At 37.7% G+C, this 22,607-nt stretch overlaps 1 protein-coding gene across 5 annotated transcripts in view; it reads left to right on the top strand.

The window, feature by feature from the left end:
* The first annotated feature begins 11,867 nt into the window (after positions 1-11,867).
* The window catches only part of Adgrf1 (adhesion G protein-coupled receptor F1), a 36,946-nt gene continuing 26,206 nt past the window's right edge, over positions 11,868-22,607 (top strand). The window contains exons 1-3 of one of the 5 annotated variants that reach the window (XM_048805440.1): positions 11,868-12,289; positions 16,294-16,439; positions 20,844-20,977. Coding sequence is in view for 2 of the 5 variants with exons in the window: in XM_048805438.1 (XP_048661395.1) it covers positions 16,437-16,439 (3 nt within the window). In the remaining 3 variants the exon portion in view is untranslated. The remainder of the gene's footprint in view (positions 12,290-16,293; positions 16,440-20,843; positions 20,978-22,607) is intronic. The other 4 variants (XM_048805441.1, XM_048805438.1, XM_048805437.1 and 1 more) reach the window with 4 other exon arrangements.

The raw sequence follows: 22,607 nt of genomic DNA, 5'->3' as shown, positions 1-22,607 counted from the left end.
CATTATTGTTTATGTTATTCTTATTAATGTTTGTCCATGTCTTTTATTGGTCACTGTGTTCCAAGGCAGTGGGATTGCTTTTGTTTACCTCAGCTGACTTCTCTCCAATTTCATCATTCTCCCTATAGACTCTCAAAATGAGTTAATTAAATCAAATTTATTTTTGCCATGTGATTTTGAAAAGAGTTACAAATAAGTAAGCCCCAAGAATTTTTTTAACTCTTTTTTTATACCTTTATTTTATTTTTATGTAGTGCTGACGATGGAACTCAGGGCTTTGCATATGCTAGATGAGTGATCTAACGCTGAGCCACGACTCCAGCCCTTTTCAACTTGTTTTAAGATCTAAAATGTTAATCTAAATTTATATTCTGATACCCAAATATAAATTGCACAGGGACATTTAACCAATAGGCCCAGAAATACTATCTTTATGGCACTGCAAACATAGGAGACCTGCATCTTTTGAAATGTCCTAAGATTCTTGTAAGTGTGCCTTAAATATAAATGTAAGGTCTTACTAAATTTGAACAGATATATACTAAGTCATAATTTAAGACAAATGACACAAAGCTCAATAGGCCAAGGTGGATAGGTTCTTCATTTGATTTCCGGTGTCAGCTTTTCTACTTATTGTGTAACCTGGATGAGCTGGCCACATTTTCAAAGCCTTGGTTTCATAATCAGTAATATGGGAAAATAAAAATAGAAACCACTACAGGTGATTCACGTGGAATTTAATTAAGAATACATAAGTAAAGTTCCTGGCACTATTAATTTTCCATAAATGTTCAGTTTGGAGGTGAAATAAATTAATAGATCTGCTCTCATTATTTCCAGTCAAAGCTTATTTGTGTCTCCAAGGAATGGGTAGGTGACAAGTGGTATGGGTGGAGGAAGTGTTGTGGGTTGGTTGTGGGTCAGCAGCTGCTTCAGCAGGTTACATGAATCAGTGGGGAAATTATACAGGTATTTCTAGGCCTCCAGGGAACTTGCCACTCCTGCCCCCACCATACTGGTCACTCTAAAAAGTCATTGCCATTGGCGACATCTTAGATATAGAGTCAAGGTAAACACAGTAATGATGTATATTGATTGAGCCTGAAGTAATCACAATTAAAGTGATTACTTTAATTAGTCAGGATTGTTAAGACAGTTGGATTTAGCATTTGTCTTCACATTTTGTATGTCAAATCGTGTCATCTGTCAAGGTCATGGGTGACATCTATAGGCTATGGATGCCCAAGGTGACTTAGGTTAAGTGCCAGAAATTTTGTTACCATCAACAATCGTAGGTTCTCGAATCACTGGAGGCCTCTGTGTATTGCCTGATACTTCATTGATTTTTTTCTATTTCTGGTTAGTTAAATAAACAGCTTTTAACAAAATCATATGATTTTTGAAGTATGTGATGAAACTCAACCATATGGAACTTATGAGTTGCATGAAAAATCTAGAGCCATAGATTGTAGAACTCTGAGATGGATGGTTTGTGGCTAATTTAGTACAATGGTTACTTTCATGTGTTAACTTGACTGGACCATGGAATGCCCAGATATTTGATCAAACATTATTTCAGTGTGTCCATGAGGATGTTTTTGGATGAGATTAGCACTCAAATTGGTAAACTGTATAATTGCCCTCAGGCAATGTTGATGGCCTCATTCCATCAGTTGAAGGCCTGAATGGAAAAAAATAAAAAAAAATCTCTGTCCATGTGCCTGACCTGAAGCATTGGTCTTTTTCATCATCCTATCTTGGGTCTCAAACTTGCCAGTTCTTGGAGGGGAAATTACACCATTGGTTCTCCTGCTTCTCAGCCTTCAGATTCAGACAGGAACTATATTGTACTCTTTTGTAGGTCTTCAGTTTGCTACTCCACAATTACAAGAGCTGATTTCTTACAATAAATCTCTTTTTATCTATCTCCCTGTCTGTTTCTCATATTGTCTTTGTCTCCTTGAAGAACCCTGAGTAGAATCCTTGGTAAAGTGCTTTTATTTGTCCATATTAGTATGCTCAGGCATTTGATGGAACTTCTAAGTCTGTCCACAGTTAAATGTGTGTACCATTTTCCCTAATCTGCTTATTGCCTGACTGTGAACAGAAGTGTGAGAGTATCAAGAAAGAGAATGTGGATTTATAAAAATAAGTTTACATCTTCTCTTTAAAAAAATCCTCCAAATTTATGTGGATTTTGTTTAAATGTTTTTGTTAAATGAGTTAAAATTTGATCTCCAGAAAGTATAAGGTGGAATAATATGTTTGACCCAATTTTACGAATGAGAGCTTAAAGAATTTGTGAAAGAAGCACTAAGACTGAGAATGATCTATAGGAGTCCCTCCTGAGGTCTAAAAGTCAATGTTAAATCAAATTAAAGGAAATATTTTAGGAGAAGTTAGAATAACTTACATGTGATGTTGCTGTATGCTGCCGACAAAATAAGTTAATCAAAACTTAAACATTTTAACATATGATAGCACTATGATGGTTTATTAAGAGAAACAGGAAAATCAAAAGCAGAATCCCAGTCTCTGGAAGGTGACATCATAGGGAAAATCTGGTTGTCTTACCACATGTCCTTTTGTGCCAATTATGAGATCTCTTGCTCCTCTCTTGCAGACCAGCAAATGTGGAATATCTTAAGGTTTTAATTAAGTTTTTATGTTATTATGGTTATTTTTCTTTGTTGCTTGTATTGAATGTAATTAGGCAACAGGCACTGGAAATGTTTACTGTAATGTCTAATATTGTTCTCAAATGTTTTATGCATTTTTTTTTTACTGTCTACTATGAAAAATGATCAGCTTCTTATATCCTGGGAGCTGATGTGCTTTTAGTGTATCTCTGATAGTTTTGCGCTCTATGTATTGAGGTACTCAGCATATATTGTTGAATAAAATTGAGATTACCATCTGTTAAAACATGTATTGAGGCAAAATAAGTGTTACTTACCATCTTCAGTAAGTATATTTCCAAGTAGGTGATGAGTGTTGAAGATCCTATAGGAAGAATACAGATTAAAACAAAGGAATGTAACACTTTGATTTATACAGCATTGCTTTTCTGGAATACAGAGTCCTTATCATCTTTTTATAGGTCCAGTTTTCTTGGTAAGGATTTTATATAGCTTCCTGGGTAGTATCCCATTGTATGGCTATATCTTCATTTGTTCATTCCTTTACCTATAGATGAACATTTGGATTGTTTTCACATTTGGGCTGTTATGAATATTGCATGCAGATCTTTGTGTTGATGTTTTATTATCCTGTCTCTCAGGTAAATATCTACAAGTGCGATTGCTGGGTTACATGGTCTGTATGTGTTTAGTTACATTTTTTATTTTTTAAAGCTCACTCCCCACCACCACACCCAATATTGGACATTGAATCCAGCAATGCTCTACCACTGAGCTACATCCCTAGCTCTTTTTAAAATTTTGAGACAAGGTCCCACTGAGTTGCTGAGTCTGATCTCAAACTTTTGAACCTCCTGCCTCAGCATCTTGAGTTGATGGGATTATAGGCATGGACAATCACACCCGGCAACTATGTTTAACATTTTTTGTCTTTTACTTTCTTTTCCACTTTTAAAAATTGAAACATGATCTTTAGTTTTATAAGAAATTGCCAAACTGTTTTATAAAGGGGTAGTACATTTTACATCTCTACCAACAATACTTTAAATTGTTATTCTGGAAACTCTGGGCTACATAAGTAGAAGATTGTGCCACACCATCAAGTATTTGTTAAAATAAAAATACACACACACACACACACACACACAAGCTCCACAACTTACAATGAGATCATCTCTGAAAAAAATCCATTATGAATTGAAAATATTATGTCAAAATCCATTTCATATACTTTACCTACCTACAATCATAGCTTAGCCTAGCCTACCTTAAGTGTGCTTCCAACATTTATACTAGCCTACAGTTTTGTGAAATCATCTAGTATGAAATCTATTTTATCATAAAATGTTGAATAGCTCATGTAATTTATTGAATACTGTACTGAAGGTGAAAAAAGTGGTCATATGGATATGCTTTTGCACTCAAAGTCACTAGGATGGAGCCAATTGTAGAGAATCTTGAGACTACGTGTTCAATCTCTAGTTTCACGCATCTCCTCCCATTCTCTCTCTCTCTCATCAATGTGATACCTTCCAAACATTATGATACAGCAAGAAGACCCTCAGTAGGTGGCCTCTCCATCTTAGACTTTCCAGTCTCCAGAATTGTGAGAAATATTTTTTTTAAATAAATTATTCATTCTCTGGTATTCTGTTATAGCAGTACAAAACAAACCAGGTTATCACAAATGCTTCACTTTATTATACAGATCACTTCTAATCTGATTTCCCAAAACAAAAATTTCTCTGCTGCCCATTGACTAGACCAAAAGCAAATGCCTTATGTAAGATTTCTCTTATAGCAGCTTTGTGTCCCACTCTTGGTACCATTTTATGCATTAATCTGCTCAAGCTAGATTAAATTGTTATAATAATCTCCAATTTTCAATTGCTTAAAATACAAAAAGGTCGAGTGTATATATGTGCACTTATGTCGAGTGTATATAACATTTTAAATACAATTCACTGTACTTATTGATAAGCTTTCAAATTACTTTCTTGAAATAATTACTTGTATTGACATTACTTTGCAGATATATAAGTATATTTAAAGGTTATATTTCTAGAAATAGAATTGCTAGTTAAAAGGATATGCAAATTTTCAAATTTTTCAGACATACTGAATTATACTCCCATCAGCTATTTCTGAGACTGTTTTCTTCTGCCTACAACAATATTATCATGAACTCTCTTGATCTTTGCTCACCTGAGAGGTGAAAAATAATATTTTATCATTGCTTGACTCTTCACGTTTCAAATTATAACAGATGTTTTCCTGCTTTTCATATAATTTAGAACTATTTGTTGTTTTATGAGTTGTTCACATCCCTTTGTCCATTTATCTCTTAGGTTTAATCCTTTCCTTATTGAATTGCAAGAACTATTTACATCTTAAACAAAATGTTGTTTGTCATAGAACTTGAAAATCTTTTTCCAGATCTTATTTATATTTGTTTGTTTGTTTGTTTTTCTTGGAAGTACTTATTTATTTATTTATTTTTAATTTTTATTTTTTTTTAAATTTTTTATTGTTGGTTGTTCAAAACATTACATAGTTCTTGATATATCATATTTCACACTTTAATTCAAGTGGGTTATGAACTCCCCTTTTTATCCCGTATACAGATTGCAGAATCCCATCAGTTACACATCCATTGATTTACATGTTGCCATACTAGTGTCTGTTGTATCTTATTTATATTTGGATGCTGCTCATTACATTTTCTGCTATGCAAAATTTTTTCTCTCTTTTGCGTCAATTTTTTCTTTTTGTGATGTCTGGGTTCTGGTCTTACTTCAGAACTGCCTTTACAATCACTAAGTCATTAATAGATTAATGCATTCAAAGAATGCATCAGCAACAACTCTCTCTTTTCTTGTAACATGTTTTTAGTTTCATATTTCATGTTGAAATTTTTAATCTAGATTAATTTTGTTGTAAATTGTGGGAGAGGGATACATATTTATAGATAAGAACTGGTTGGCTGCACGGCAAGGGTAGTTAGTAGTTGACCTATTTTTCAATGCATATGCTTTCTTTCGCATTTTGAGTTCTGTACCTTTTCCTGTGAAATCTACCAATATTTCATTGAAATAAGGAAATTATTGGGAATTATGAAAATATATTAGGAAGGATGTTTCTATCCAGCTCTAACTGAATATCACCCTGCAGGAATGTGAAACCAGAATTGTCAGATCTTCCTATTTTTCGAAAGAAGCTGAAATCGGGATTTTCATGTGAAATTCCCTGATGTTTAAATGTTGGGAACTAATTCAGAGTTACAAAAACACTGTAAAGTCCAAACAAAACACATCTGCAGGCCAGATGGAGCCTTTGAGTGCCAGTTTGAGACCTGTGGTTCAGACATTTCTTTCTCTTACCCTCAAAGATTCATTTCACTTTTTTATGGCCTTCGGTAGCATAGCGTGGTCAACCCTTATCACAGTGTATTGTAATTCATTGTGGCTGGCCTAGGTTTTCCACTGGACTCTAAGATCCTTGAAGGTAGTATTTACAGAGTTTGATGTCCAGAGCCTAGCACAGTGTCTTGCACTTAGTAGACATTTAATATAAACGAGGGTCGAATGAATAGGTGGATGAATGAATGAACTCTCCTCCAGTAGGCTCCCTGCTCTGTGGGTCTGGACAAGGAAGATTACTTAGGTTCACAAAGATTTGCTTGATTGAAACACTGCCCCTTCTGTTTCCCTCTTCAAGTCCCTCAGTGCGCCAGAAGGTCAAAGATCACTCCCCACAATGATTTTATAAACAGGTGGACTCTTCTATATTGTAAATCTTGGCCACCAGATGTCTCCCTTTGCTCGAAGGACATTCTGAAGTACTGAGGTCAACCTGAGGTTTGCTAAAAAGAAATAATAATTTATGGAAAAGAATGTGTCTCAGGCCACATCTTCTTCAGATGTTAAAGAAAGATGCCCAGGACCATGTTAAAGAAAGATGCCCAGGACCATGTTAAAGAAAGATGCCCAGGAATGGAATACGATTTATTTTGTTCTAGAACAGCTTCTGATCCACAGGAATGCATCCTTCCATCATTGAGTGATAGTTTGTTAGTTTTTGCCTCTTGGCCACTTTATGGTGGGGCAGAAATGCATCTCACTGCTAAGGGTCTACTACTCTAGAATCTGCACTATGAAAAGCAGGATCCCTGTAAGCTGAAGCCCTCCATTGAAATGACCCTTTGTGAATTTCTGTGCATCACGTGATGGCAAGAGATGTGTTCTCCTGCTGTGGCTATGCCTTTCCCTGACCCCAGGAGGGTCTTCTGAGCTTGAAGAGGTGGATTTTTATTTTAAAGACAAGGCAGAAGTAGGGAAAACTGCTATATTTATTTTATGATTCATAGGTTTTTCTTCTCCATGTTATTTCTAGCATCCAAATATTGTACTTTCTGAACTGATCAAAGGCAATGGGCAAATGGAGTTTTTATCTAACTCTGTTGAATTTACCCAGGGCTTTGAATTTAGTGAAGCTTGATTGTTGAATGAAATGGAAATATTAATTCTACAGGTTTTTGGTGGGTCTCCAGTTTATTATGGAAGGTTGATAGTAAGAAAGGCTCTTTATTTGCCTTTTTGGTTATTTAACATGTGTTGAACACCTCTGGTTATGTTCCTCATCTTTCTTTGAGAAGCAGTAGAGAATAGGTTAACAGAACAGACTTTGGATTCTGGGTGTTGGTTTCTTAGCTTATCATCTACTTAACTGTTCTATGCCTCAACTCATTTATCATAGGGATGGTAACTGCCTCAGGCGTTGCTGAGACTGGAAAAGCTCATGAAAACTGCTCAGAACAGTACTTGGCACATAGTAAGTACTCAGTAAATGTTAGCTGATACTAAGTGCTTATAGCTCATCTTTTCCTCTAATTTGCTGTCCAGGTCAGTTTGCAGATTGCTATCCTTGTCTAATATGTACGGTGAAGATTTCCTACATTTTGTGAGCTGTCCTTTGTTTCTCTGAATGCCTTTTATTTTAATGTTATTATGCAATGCCATCCTTTTCCCCTCAAAAAAGTGTCTCTTAAATCACAATGACCAAGGTTTGTCCTCAAATAGTCCAATAATTTCCCACCTACCTCTCTTTAAGTCTTAGTTGTGAGTCTATATCGGCTTTAAGTCTCACCATATCAGCCATAAACATCTTTTTACTTTAATTTACATTTTATACTCCATTCTTTACTCCTCCTTCCAGTTTTTAAAAAATATTTTTCAGTTGTAGATGGACACAATACCTTTATTTATGTATCTTTACGTGGTGCTGAGGATCGAACCCAATGCCTCACCTATGCTAGGCGAGTGTTTTACCACTGAGCCACAACCCTAGGCCCTTCTTACAGTTAAAAAAAAAATTATACTAAAAAATATGGTTTTGAAACATTTTGAAATTTTGGAATAAAGCCCCCTGAAACAGTACAGGGTCTCTCCCACCCCAAATCACCATAGCCCTCCAGTCAGCCATTTGTATTTGGAGGGGAGCTTCTTTAAGACCAAGCTCAAGGAATGCCCTGTACTTCTGACACGCGGCCCCACCATTGGCCTTCTCCTCTGAGAGGGTTCAGGATTTTCTTTGGTCTACCTGCCTAATTAAGATATTGCCTCATGAAGCAGTAGTCACTCAGAAAAAAAGTATGTTGACATTATATGACTCAAGCTTCAATTACATGATTCTGTTTGCCATTTCCTTTATTCTAAGACTCAGGTTTGCTGCTATTTATTTTGAAAAACCAGCGTCTACCTCAGAGCAAAGCCTGTCCAAGGAAGGGACATGACCTTTGTCCTTGGAAAGACCCACAGAGCTCTCCTAGGCACATTCCCACCCTGCTAAGTTGTTTATCCACAAATAACAGGAGAGATCTGCTGCGCCAGGAGTCCCTGACTCAGTCAGGCTAGGTGGGGACCCATAGCAACCCCCTAGCAGCCACCAATCAGCATGAGACAGGGAAATACTTGGGATGCCAGATGACCCTCCCAGTAGTTTATGGTGGTTGATAACGTGTTGGGAAACCATGTCGTTCAGCACGGAACACCCCTCTTGGCTTAATCCAATCAGTTCAAATGAATCTCCCTCTTGTAGTAACCAATCACCCCTACCCAACTTGTTCCCGCCAGTGAATGTGCTAATCAATGTTTTAGAGTTGTTATTTGATTTTCCCGCGGTGTGTGATGATTTGCTAAGAGATGCTATGATGTATGTGAAGTCCCTGCCTTCTCCAAAGAACGTATAAAACTGCTGCAAACCCTGGGCTCGGGGCCTCTCAGCATCACCAGTTGCTGAATGTGCGCCCAGGACCGAGCTAGCTCGCAATAAACACCTCTTTGCTGTTTACATCGATCTTGGTCTCTGGTGGTCTTTTGTGGGTCCCGAATTCGAGCATAACAATTTCTGTGATCCTGCTCTTGGGCTGGCAAATCAAGTCACCAGACTGTACATAAAACAAGCACAAACAAAGGATGAAGTTAGAAGGCTAGAAGGGCTCTTCCTCAGCCCAAGGCCTGCCTCCTTCTCCTCCTCCTTCTCCTGTTTCTTTGTGGAATACTGAGTCTCTGTGGGAAAGATCATCAGAGAAAAAAATGTAAAGTAGAGCAGATGGACCAAAATACATTTGTTTAGCAGGTTTTGCTGCTCAGGTGAATACCTTGTTCCTGCTTTATAGGTTAGCATGTGACATTTTGTAGCAGATGGAGCATTACAATCAAATTCAAGGGGCAGCATTTCCTCAGCTCTGCCTTTGCAGAAAGTTAACTTTACTTTGGCCTCATTATGTAATGACATTTCCCAGTGCTCAGCCCCATGCTGTTTCCTTTTATTCCATCCTTTGCAGGTTCCTGGGTTAGGCCCTGCAATCAGGAAGCCCTTAGGAATTCAGAATTGAATTTATTAACAGATTCTTAGGAGGAAACTGAAAAGGATAAATGGTTTATTGGTGAGTCACCAGTTTCAAAAGTACACCTTGTTTATTAAACAACCTAAATATTGGACATACAGGAGCTCCTTTTATTAAAAATGGAATTTAAAAACTATCAAGTGCAATCATTCATTTCAATTCAAAAAAAATCAATGCCCTCGTGACATCATTAATGTCTACATGTTTCCTCATTTTCTAGTACCTACTAAAATGCTTTTGACTAATAAGAAACTGTAGGGCTTTTTTGGTTCTGAAGGACATATGCCAGCCCCTAATAAGTTGCTGGGTTTCCATGACACAGTGCTCTGGAGGTAGATAACAGCTTCCCTCTGAGCTTCTGGCCCTCCTCACATTCAGCTCTACACATCCTGGACATTTTGTTATCCCTTCTCCTGCCTCCCTCCTCCTTCTCTTTTTCTCCCAATTTCATGGACACTCTCCCTCCCAAATAATTAGCTTATTTGCCCTGTTTTATAAACACATTCCTTCTAAGAAGTCAGCGACTCAGGTGCCCCTGAAAACCATGCATTTAAAAAAAAAATTTTAAAAAATTTGCTCTAATTTGTTGTATATGACAGTAGAATGCATTTTGACACATCATACATGAATGGATTATAACTTCTCATTCTTCTGGTTGTGCATGATGTAGAGTTTGACAGGTTGTGTAATCATATATACACACAGGATAATAATGTCCAATTCATTCTACTATCATTCCTACCCTCATGCCACCTCCCCTCCCTTCACTCCCCTCTGCCTAATCCAAAGTACCTCTAACCCCCACCATTGTGAATTAGCATCTGCATATCAGAAAAAAAAAAAACATTTGGCCTTTAAACCATGCATTTTTATACAGAGAACAGAATAAGGGTAGTACCAAATTGAAAGGAGGGCATCTAATCCTACCTCATTAGACGTGGGATCAGCTGGGTGAGAATATGTATTTTTATAAGTCCTCAGTTATTTGTATTGAATGGAAATTTCATCTCTACTTAAAACTGGCAGATTCTGAGACAAGCAAACTTATGTAGAAAAGGCATGTGAGGACAGTGGGATTTAGTTGACTAAATCATGAGATCAGTTTTATTTCTCCTAGGCTATTAAGGAGACAAAGGAACAATGTTGGTGCCCTGGAACAACTGGGGGCTATCAGATAGGATCTGCATTCCTGAAAATTTTTCTATTGGGCCAGCTCTGGATTTGAGACACCATAAATTTGATATTATATAAAAGAAGTGGCCCAGCTAGGGTGGGAAAGAAGAGTGTGATCATGAGGTGAGGCCTTCTGGGCACTATGTCTTCAACAACAGTTATAAGAATTGTGTCCATTCACAAAAGATGTTTCTATTAGAATTTACTGCTCCAAGGGTCATTTTTCCTTCCTAAGAAGATGGATGCTTCCTCTTTCTGAAGATGAGAACAATGTGCTTGACTGACTTCCCCTTTTCTCTGACTGCTGGGAAGCTCTGTCTCTGGAGTTAGTTAGGTTTAAAATTTCTAAAACACAATTATCATGTAGATTATTATTTGTATGATTTTCTTGTGTTTTCTAATCTTATAGTTTCCCTTTCTATGGTTCATTTAGTTTATATAGAACTGTCCCAGTTTGTGGTTTTATATTTTTATTCTTAATACTATTTTGTTTTGTACGTTTTATTGTAAACCTCTTCAAGTCTTGTAGAACATGGAGTACTTAATGGGACCAAGATAAAATTAATAAGTTAATGGAATTTGAAGATATCCTATCCTTTCTTTCTGGTGACTTGTTTTGTTTTAGAGTTAACATATTATTGTCCCCCTACAGAATGTACCTGGCTCATTTAGATCTGGTGGCTAGTATCGGAGATACCTTGACCAAAGTAATTTATGAGCCAATGTGCCTAACTTTAATACATAATAAAACTTGACCCCTTCATATTTTTCAAACTGGATAATTCCTTAGAAAGGATACCAATCTTTATTTAAAAAGTTAATCAAGTTTAGCTCTAGGTTTTCTAAGGACCAAAACAAACTGAAACTTCAGCATATACCCTGGTGACACCTATTTGCCAGCCCACTCTATACTACCTCACCCAGAGGTCTGAGTTAATCTGGGGACAAAGCGAATTGATTGTTCAGCCCTGAGAGAGAAAGCTGGAAAAGAAAACACTATTCAGCACCTCTACCCGGCCACTGGAGCACCTACCTGCCCTCCTTGGAATTTCACACTAAGGGCTGCATTCCTTCAGCTTCATGGGGTGTGACCCAGAGTGTCCAGGGTCAGGACAGGAGAGCTCCATGAGTGACAATTTGCACTAAACTGATCTAGGGTGGGGGTGTTCCGCGTTCCTCCAGAGCATTTTTCTCACATTTCCCTTTTGTGATTTCAGATACTCACCTATGGTTGCGGGTGGGGTTGGGGGCGTGTCATTAAGTGCTTTTCTCTCCTTCCTCTTCCCAGCCCTGATGTTGACTACTCTAAGAGGGAGGAAGTGTTAGCAGAAAAATTTTTTATTATTTTAATTTTCCTTCTTGAAGGGGGTGTGTCCCTAGCTTGTTTGCTGCGAACGCAGTAACCTGCCCAGGAGCTGCTGGTGACTCAGTGGCAGTGTGCCGGGGCCAGCCAGCTGCTGTGCTTCAGTGCAGTGCTCCTGGTGTCTTTCCAGACTGCTCGGGACAGACTGAGCCTCCAGCACTCTGGACTACGGGCTTTCGGGGCTACAGGGTGAGAAGGAGTCGCCAGGTAAGTTCCACAGCTGTGGTGTTATTCCTTAGAATGAGGATTGTTATCACAGTGCTGCCCATTAATGGGAGAGATTTTTCTTCCCACGGGGAAAATTCTGATTTCTATATTTCATTTCCTAAGGAACTTTAAATAAAGGAAAAGATTTGAAAAGGGCAACTAGCAGAAATAAGTGTCCATTCAGCTTCTTGCTGTGTGACTTGAAGCCATCTGCTGGATGTCAAAGCCCAGGCCCCTCGCTAGAACACCCACCACCGCGTAGAGTTCTTGGGGGCCCCGGGAGGGACACCAACATCAAAAAAGATGACTTCACCAGGGATACCTGTTAAAACATCAGTCACATAGCTAGTGATAATTAATAATATGTTAACTAGAGCAATCTCCTAAAATAAATTTGTGCTTGGGAAGATTAAGTTTATTTTCTCATGAATTAATTTAAACTTTACCTGAATCAGTATAAGCATAAGCCTGGGAGGTACTTCCCAATTTAAATCCCTCCCTGGCCTCCAGAAAATCCCCAAATTGACCCTCATCAACAGCCCTTGCTCCCTCCCCAAATAAATATAAAATGACATACTATATTTCCTAACTCTCAGGCCTCAAAAATTTATGCTTTTTCTTTCCCCTTTTTCTTTTTCATAACAAATCTCTTTATGTAAACCTGATATCTTATGTAATCTATTCATGCGGGAATCTAAATGATTGGCAGATACTGAAGGAAGTATACAAGGAAGGTCTAGGTGGATGAAGTGTGGGGAAGTGATGGCCTTGGCTTCTTCTTGGTGATTTCCTTAAACTAAACTTTATAATGAGCCAGGCTGGAGATGACAGAGAAGAAAATAATAAAGATAAAAGTACATTATGTAATCTATCAGAATATTAGCACAAGGCTTTTGTTGTTATTTTTTCCATTATACATCCCCCCCATAACCAAAATTAAAAACAATCTTACAAAGATGGCCAAATAGTACCACTTACTAGTACCATTGACAAGTAGTATAACCTCAAGGAGGGCTGAGGATATAGCTCAGTTGGTGGAGTGCTTGCCTTGCATGTACAAGGCCCTGGGTTCAATCCCCAGCACCACAAAAAAAAAAAAAAAAAAAAAAGCAACTTAAGGAAATTATTTAACTTTTCTTGTTCTGGTTACTTAAGTTATAAAATAGTAGCCACACATAATAAGATTGAAAATGGGAATATGTGTGCACGTTGAGCCTTGGAATAAGTTTGACTTGCCAACTCTATTCTTTCATGTGCAACCACAAGTTGATATGAATTATTACTGAAAATCACACATCCTTGTTCCTCCAGAACGGCTGTAAATTTCTTAAAACATAGGGAAAGCATCTCCATTATAGGATCTTTCTTTTGCTGAATTGAGGACAAGGGGAGAACATCCCTTTTGCATCAATATGTGCTGCACTGTCTTTCATTTCACAGTGAAGGATAGCAAATATCCTCCTAGAAAAAGATAAATGAGTGCATTCATTCAAACTATAGTATAAGTGAATTATTTTAGTGCTCTGGATGGGAGCAAGCAGACACTTCAAGAAGCAAAAGAATACTGAGTATGTCAGGGCACAGTAATGGCAAGCGCATGTGTTACAAGAGTGAATGACTCCGAAAGTGTAGGGATGGCATTCCTACAACAAATGTCACTGATTTCACAGTTTTGTCAAGGCCACCCTTTATGAAACTATGTGCTATGTAACCCACCCAATTTAAATGTGTATGTATGCAACATTCAAAATATTTCCTTTAGCCCCCTTTTTAGCATTCTTTGGCAGGGAATACCTATATCTACAGAGAAGGAGAAATACTATTCCCAAATATATCTTAAGATTTTGCCTGGATGGCATTTGTCTTATAGGAGGTGGGCTCACCTTATGTCAAGATCTCCACAGTCCTTTACTGGGTTCATACACAGTGTTGGTAGTTGTGAAAATAATTTGAAAACTTGAAAAGATGATGCAAACTGTCTGTAGCCATATGGCCTAAAACATATTCTCTCCTAGCACAGATGGTTGTAGACTTGCTAAGCTTCACACTGTAACATACATACTAGTGAGATGGGAAGACCCTCTTACCCCGCAAACACTCAACTCACCACAGGTAATATTGTGGAGGCACCTATTAAATGGCTGATGGAAACCTGGGCTCTGCCATGTTGAAAATGAAAATTCATAGGAATTAACAATAAAAGTAGAAAGTAGAAGTAGTCCTGAAATTTCATGAAGTTATAAATACAATGAATTCCCCACAATCCATTAAATAAAGAAAACGCAAAGAGGTGAACAGCAATGAGATACATATATTATTTATTTATTTTGAGAAAGTGAAAATAAGTTTTTTGTTTTTTTTTTTTCACAACAAAACCTAAAATAACTCTAGAAGGACTAAAGATTCAAATTTATATCAGAGAAAATATTCGGCATTTGTTTTTTTTTTTGGATTGGCTAACTTCACTTAGCATTATCTTCTCCAACTTCATCCATTTACCTGCAAATGCCATGATTTTATTCTCTTTTATTGCTGAGTAATATTCCATTGTGTAAATATGCCACATTTTTTTTATCCATGCATCTACTGAAGGGCATCTAGGTTGGCCGAATGTTTTCTCTGATATAAGGAGGCTGATTCATAATGGGGTAGGGAGGGGGAGCATGGGAGGAATAGACGAATTCTAGATAGGGCAGAGGGGTGGGAGGGGAAAGGAGGGGGCAGGGGGTTATAAATGATGGTGGAATGTAATGAACATCATTATCCAAAGTACATGTATGAAGGCACGAATTGGTGTGAATATACTTTGTATACAACCAGAGATATGAAAAATTATGTTCTATATGTGTAATATGAATTGTAATACATTCTTCCGTCATACATAAAAAAATAATTAAAAAAATCTAAGAAGCCTAAGACTTTTTAAAAAATATATTCATATCATTAAAACAGATGAAATAAAAAGATTCAAACTTATAAAAATTATAGCAGTAAAAACTAAAGAAATATTATAAAAAAGCATAGGAGAATCTTTTTTACAGTCTTTTTATAGGAAAAAAATTCTTATCATGACCCCAAGTTTAAAAATCCATAGTGGAAAAGATCGACAACTCTGATTTCATAACTATTTAAAAATTTTGTGCAGAAGAACATAACATAAAAGGTTAAAAGATGAAAGACAAACTATGAGAAAATATTTTAATACAAATGCCCAAGATCTAACACCCATGTTATATAAAGAGCTCCAAAGAAGTGATTCTTAAGAAAAAGATGTATACTCCAGGAGAAAAACTTAGAACAATGCCTTAAATAGTGAAGCCAGAAAAGAAAAATGGCTAATTAACATCTGAAAAATCTTTAATCTGACTAATTATCAAAGACATGGAAATCAAAACAACAAGATATTTGGCTTATTAATTTGTCAACATTAAAAAGATGTTGGAAACAGTGTAATGAACAGGCATTTCCACACCTTATCAGGGAAGGAGAAATGGGTATCAGTTAGGTGGGCAATTTGTCATGTCTGTCAAAATTCAAAATATATAAACTGTTCAAAACAGCACTTTTAGTTTAACATGGAAACATCCTGGTTTGCCTGGAATTAGGATGCAGGAGGAGAAGTTTATGGAAGGAAAGCCCGAGGGCAGACTGTGGGAGTTCAATCTGCCTGAGGGCAGACTGTGAGTGTTTTGGTCTTCTTTCTGTACACAGCATGGGGTCTCCAAGGCTTCTGAGTAAGGGTGCAGGCAATATTTTCAGGACAGGTGGAATGACAGGTAACTGGTTCTGCTTATAGAAGAATCATTTGGGAAATTTTGAGAAGTTTACTTTTCCTTTCTAGTAAATTGTAATGAAAATAAAAACAATTAAAAATTGTTGATGAAAATAATATTAAAATGTATAGGAAAACTTTAATAAGAGTTACTGGGGAGTAGATTTGAAACGATTAAGATCTGTCATATAGCCTTGAATGAGAAGTCTTGATTCTTTACTCTTATTTAAAGTAGGTCACAGAAGAAGAGATGGGAGCACCTTTAAGTGGACCATTGACATGTGAAGCCCACAGAAAACCTGTTCTGTAGGTTCTTTCCAGCAGGCTCCATGGTTTGTGTTTCAGCCTGAGACATCTGAGTCTCCTCCAACCTTCATGGTACTCACATTTATTTTTCTGCACAAAGAGAGCTTATGTGTATGGGACTCAGATGGGGATCAAATGAACAATCATGACTGTAATTATATCATACCCCAAGAAACAAAAACTGACTGGCTCATACTCCAAGGGAGGTACTAGGTTCTTCTGGGAGAGAAATCGAGGAAGATAATTTAAAAATTCTTTTTATTTAGAATTCAGGTCCATCCTTTTCATTTTCTGTAAATATAAAATGGAAATAATTCTTTTCTAATTTTTTTTATTTGCAGATGGACACAATATCTTTGTTTATTAATTTATTTTTATGTGGTGCTGAGGATTGAACTCAGTGACTCACAAGTATGAGGCAAATCTCTACCACTAAGCTACAGCCTTAGCCTGGAAATAATTTTTATTTAATTTATAAGATTGCCTAAATCATTAAATCAACACATCGGAAAGCATTTAGTAAATTAGAAAGAATTATTTTTATTTTACTTCTCTGGAGTGCCGCTGCTCAGGTACATTTTTTTAAAAAGCAACCTGCCTAAGAGGAAGCTCTATTTCTCCTGGTTTTACCTACCCTAATTAAGCATAGTTAAGTAGGGGAGATGAAAATTGTCTGATCTGGGAATTCCAGGAAGGCTGGGTGCCTCCTACCAAGCTGAAGGCTTGGCTGGAGGAGACAGTTGGTCACCTTCTCTGGTATGCTGTTAGTCATCCTGTAAAGGCTTGGTGAACCACTACTGATTGGAGAAAATCTCCAGTTACAAGGGGTTGGCAGAGGGCCAGCCCGTGAGGCTTACAGTCAGGAATTTTACGACGCAATTCAGCTGAACTTGTCTTCCATGGGAAATGAACTCTAGCTGGACACCAGCAGACACAGGGCCATGAGCTAAGAGGAACAAATCATTCTGAATAATGCTCTTTGAAGATATAGAGTGTAGGATAAATAGATTGGAAAACAGAATCCTTGTTAGGACACACAGGGGGCTGTGCTAGGCGGAAAGCACCAGCAAAGGGAGCAGTGCTGTCCAGTTGAAGTCCTAAGGAGTGGCCAAGGACATGCAAACTTGTAAAAAACCTATCCCCATGTGGGCTTGAAAAGGATAAGTCAGGGAGTAGGGTCACCACCTGGACTCTGACAGGACATCCATTCACCCAAACAGGAGAGTTTAAATAGGGATCCTGCCAGCAACACTCAGCAATCCACCAGAGGTTGACAAAAGTAGGTCTAATCATGGCTTTTTGAATTTCTCTTAATGTGTGCAATGACAGTACCTGACAGCCCTGCATGACTATGTTGTTAATAGCCAGAATATGGCACAATGTCCAGGAAAGGGGAAGCTCTCCATATGCAGAGGCCAAACAAATGAAGGCTTAACAGATTGCTGATGTGTCCCTGGGGAAGAGGTGATCAAGCTACATAATTCTTTTAGTCCCTTCCAGACATATAATTCTAGAATTCTTAAGAGTTATACCTCTGTTCTCAACCCAAGAGCTTAGTTCTTAGTAGGTTCTCAGTCCATAAGCAGTTTGAGGAGAAAATAGAAATAAATTTAAAAAATTTTTGGTCTTTTCAACCTTAGACCTGGTAACTGGCAGACATTAACAAAAGAACAATTAAATAATCTATAAATGGGAAGCGGGAAATAGGCATCTTGTAATAGAGTCTGAATGTGAATGGGTCTGAGTTTGCCTTATTTTACCCTCTACTAAATAGAGGAGGAAACTGACTCCAGAGATTCCATCAAGTTTCACAAGTCCTCACAGAAAAGGGAAAAACCTGAGGTTAGAATCTAATTCATCCGATCTCTTCCCACCATGCTTATACTCATAAGCATGCTAAAAGCATGCTAACATATAAAGTAGGTGTTAAAAGTTTTACTGGACACACACACATATATAGATATCCACTAGAATTTTAAGTAATTAGATTATTATCCTTCCAGAGGAAATTAGGCTCATAAAATTCCCCAAATCTCCAAACATTTTTTCAGATATGGAATTGGTTATATTTCCTGTCTTCCCACCTATTTTCTCAACTATCTTCTGTATTAACCTGCCTACTTAAGAAAACACAAGGAAAGTTGTCTCAAAGGCAAGTGGCCTGAGTATTCCTACACAGACAGATCCCAGTGGAAATCTCACCCAAAACTTAAAATGTGAGAGGTAGAAACAACCAAGGCTTGATAGGTTCTCTTTCTAATTCTATTTGAGCCATGATTTCATTTAGTTCCTACGTAGTGACCTGCTCTTTCTGTTAATGTGTATGTGCTTGCGAATGGTGTATGTGCACATGTGCATGTATGAACAGAAGATAGAAGAGACAATTCTACTGAGAACTCTTCTATTTATAGAGAATGAAACATAATCCCACAAATACTGAAGCCAGAAAAGCAACCTCAGAGTTCCACTATACCTAAGATCAGATTGTCCATAAAAACGCTGGCAAGTGTGCATGTGAACAGCACAGGAGCCAGCTGTTGACATAAATAAATGATACTTGGAGTCCATAAATACATAACTGAAAGAATAGGGGGACAATGGGCTGCCATCTCCTGAAGCATATAATAGCAAATTCTGATGATTGTTCACTGTAGACTGAAGGACACGGTTTATCAGAAATGAACTCGCATGAATTCAAGGAAGTGTCAGGGTGGGGTGCCACCACAGCCAGGCCTTCTCATGGGAGCCAGTGCTAATACAGCCATAGGTCAGGCCCAGCTGGCCTCCAGCTGCCACAGGTGAGGTGTGATGCAAATAAGCCATGCTCTGGTGACCACAGCTCCTCATCTGTGGAAGGACACAAGGATTCTGAATTTTTTTTTTTAATGGTCAGGATCTTTCTAGCCTGGAAGGCAAGTGATAAAAGTACCATGGGGCTTATTTCTAGGAAAGGAAAAGTTTTGTGGGATCTGTGATGATGACTCTGTACACAACACAATGTGTTTCCTACATCCTCCCTGCTAACAGCCTTCCTTTGAATTAGATCATTGAATTACTCTGAAAATGTCCTTCTATTGCCTGGAGGCTGGGATCTCTCCATTTACACAGTGGTGGCTATCAAGCCTGGAGCACCATTTTTGATATGTTATTTTGACGCAGAATTAAAATCTAATTCTAACACATTCCAACAAATAACTATAAAAATTGGCAATAAGATGGAAATAATAGTAACACCAATATTTAGATACGAAGCTTCCCCCCAAAGACTAAGGTGTTGAAGACTTGGTCCCCAATGCAGCCATGTTCAGAGGTGGGACTTTTAGGAAAAGATTAGATCATGAAGACTCTGACTTCATCAGTGGATTAATCCATTAATGGAGTAATAACTTTTGATAGGAAACCCTAGGGGGCGGGGTGCCTAGTTGGAGGAAATAGGTCATTACTGTCTCTCTCTCCACACACGCACACACACACACACACACACACACCTGGCTGTCACAAAGTGAGCAGTTTTCCTCCACCACATCCTTTTGCCAGATGTTTTGCCTTGTCTCAGGTGGTCGTCAACTATGGACTGAAATCATGAGCCCAAATCACTCTTTCCTCTTAAGTTGTTTTTCCCAGGTATTTTTTTTTCCCCCAGCGATGGAAAATTGATTAACAATGTCCAACAACACTTGAGGATTAGTACCTCCAAGGCACTGTTTTGGATATTTTATATGCAGGAACTAGTGTGATTCTTCAAAGGACCTATGAATTAGATACTTTTCCCCCATCTTATAGATAAATAAAGTAAGGTATAAAGAACCTCAGAAAAAGTCAAAGGGCATCTAGATGATAAATGTCAAAACCAGAACCTGAATCCTAGGCAGTTTAGCTGCAGAGTCTGCTCTGATCTTCTTTGATTTTGTGCCTTGAGATATCTTTTTCCAAATTTGGTTTTCATTTATAGAATGCTCACTTAAATTTGAATTTTAGATAAATAACAATTTGTAATAATTAATAATATTCCATACTTATATTAAAAATTATTCATTATCTATTTGAAATTTGAATTTGTCTTTGTGTCTTGTTTTTACCTGCTAAATATTCAAACTCTATCCAAAAGGAATTGTATGCACCAAAGAACCAAAGAAAAAAAACCAAAAAAAAAAAAAAAAATCATTGGTTCAAGCTTTGGTACCAAATCCCGAAGCAGAACTTCTATCACAGGACTAGCCTAGGGTCATAAATATTTGTCTTATCCTGGAAACAGTATAAAATAGCAGCTCTCACACCTGCCTGGATGTGAGCATTGCTTGTGTAGTTTTAATAATATACATGGTTGGGCCTAACCTGTTTAAGATTTAGGAGGTTTAGTATGAGATAGGGAGATCTGTATTTCCTAATGAGCTCCTAAAAGTTTTCTCCTTTTCCTCCCTCTCCTTCTCTTTCTTCTCTTCTTTTTCTTTCTCTACCCTTCTTCTTTCTTTATAGTTTCTCTATTTATGATCAGCTTAAAGACTAGTCCAAGCCCCGACGGTCAGCTATAGTTAACATTGCTTGTGAATCCAAGGAGGCAGCCCAGGATACACCTGCAGTGTGAGAGGAAGAGGAAATAAGGAGACTGGGTAAGAAATTCCTCATCATGTCCAGAGCTGTGGCCAGGATTTTTGGAGCTGTTTTTCAGCCTCAAGCCTGAATTACACATGGAAGAAAGATATTTTCAGAGAGATAGAGGGAGAGGGAGAGGGTGAGATCCATATGACTGCCAGGATTTTCATCTGGAAGCAGGCCATAGCATGAAAGAAAACAGATGACACCCACATGCACCAAAACTTGTTATGGTGTCCCTCCAAAAGATCATGTGTGAGACAACACAAAAATGTTCAGAAGTGAAATGATTAGCTTATGAAAGCCTTAACCTCATTAGTGGATTAATCAGCTGATATGGACTAACTGGACAGTAACTAGTGTGACTAGAAGGGGCATCCCTTTGGGGTTTATATTTTGTCTTTGGTGAGCAGAATTTCTCCCTCAGTTTCTATACCTTGAGCCACTTTCCTTCCCCACTCCCTTTTGCCATGATGTTCTACTTCAGCTTGGGCCAAGAGCTTTCGAGTGGGCTGACCATGGACTTAACTTCTGAAACCATGAGCCCAAACACACTAGTCCTCCTTCAAGTTGTTCTTGTCAAGTCCTGAGGTCACAGCATTGAAAAACTGACTGAAACCACTCTGATCCTATTGGACATCTCCAGCACTACAAACCATGGCTCAAATAATACGTAGGAATTCAAATTTAAAGAATCTTCCCTGGAAGTGAGGAAAGGTGGGAAAGAGGCTGGAAAGTACCCAAACTCCCTCTGCGTTCTGGCTGTGCTTCTTGAGGTGGTGTAAAGTCAATTTAGTTAGGCTTGGAAATTTACCCATAAAAATAAAGTAAATAAAAATGAATAGAAGGTATTCAAGGCACATCTCAGAAACAGTTCAGATTTTTATGTATATATATGTGTGTGTGTACACAAACACACACACACACACATAAAATAAAATACAGTAAGCCTCTGTAGGCATGGTTTCAAATCCATGGATTCAACCAACATGAAGGGAAAATATGCTTCTGTACTGAACACATAGAGACTTTTTTCTTGTCATTATTCCTAAATAATATAGTATAACAACTATTTACATAGCATTTGCATTGTATTAGGCATTACGAGTAACCTAGCAATGATTTAAATAAAGTATGTGGGAACCTGTGGGTATGTGATATGCAAATTTTATGCATTTTATTTGAGGGGCCCGAACATCTACAAATTTTGATATTTTCAGGGATCATGGATCCAGTTCCCAGCAGATACAAAAAACCAAATCTGTATGTGTTTTGCCTATATTCATGTTATACATATATTTCTTTCTGTGGGATCTCATCAAAAAGTTTGAAAAATCCTTCTCTAGAGACAAATATCCATCATATTTGGAAAGTAGAAAGCACAGGCCAGAGATAATAGGCCTCACTGTAGATAAGCTTTGGGAAGCAAAACCTAGGAGAATGTTCTGGAGCATGGGGTATGGCCTAAAGATTTTTAGTGCAACGGATTTAGTAGGAGTCTTCAGTGAGCAAGATGGTGGGGCCTGAGAAGGCCGACCCACCCAAGAAGGAAAGTAAATGCGTAATTGTATGTGTCACGTTGCTTATTTTTCATGCTTCCTTGGAAAACCCTAGGAAAGGTCTCTGTTATAAAACAGCTGTATAGTC

This window comes from Marmota marmota, unplaced genomic scaffold (assembly GCF_001458135.2).
Source record: "Marmota marmota marmota unplaced genomic scaffold, marMar, whole genome shotgun sequence".
Taxonomy (NCBI): Eukaryota; Metazoa; Chordata; class Mammalia; order Rodentia; family Sciuridae; genus Marmota; species Marmota marmota.
Note: the sequence above shows the minus strand (reverse complement) of the source record. Positions and strands in the feature narration are given on the sequence as shown.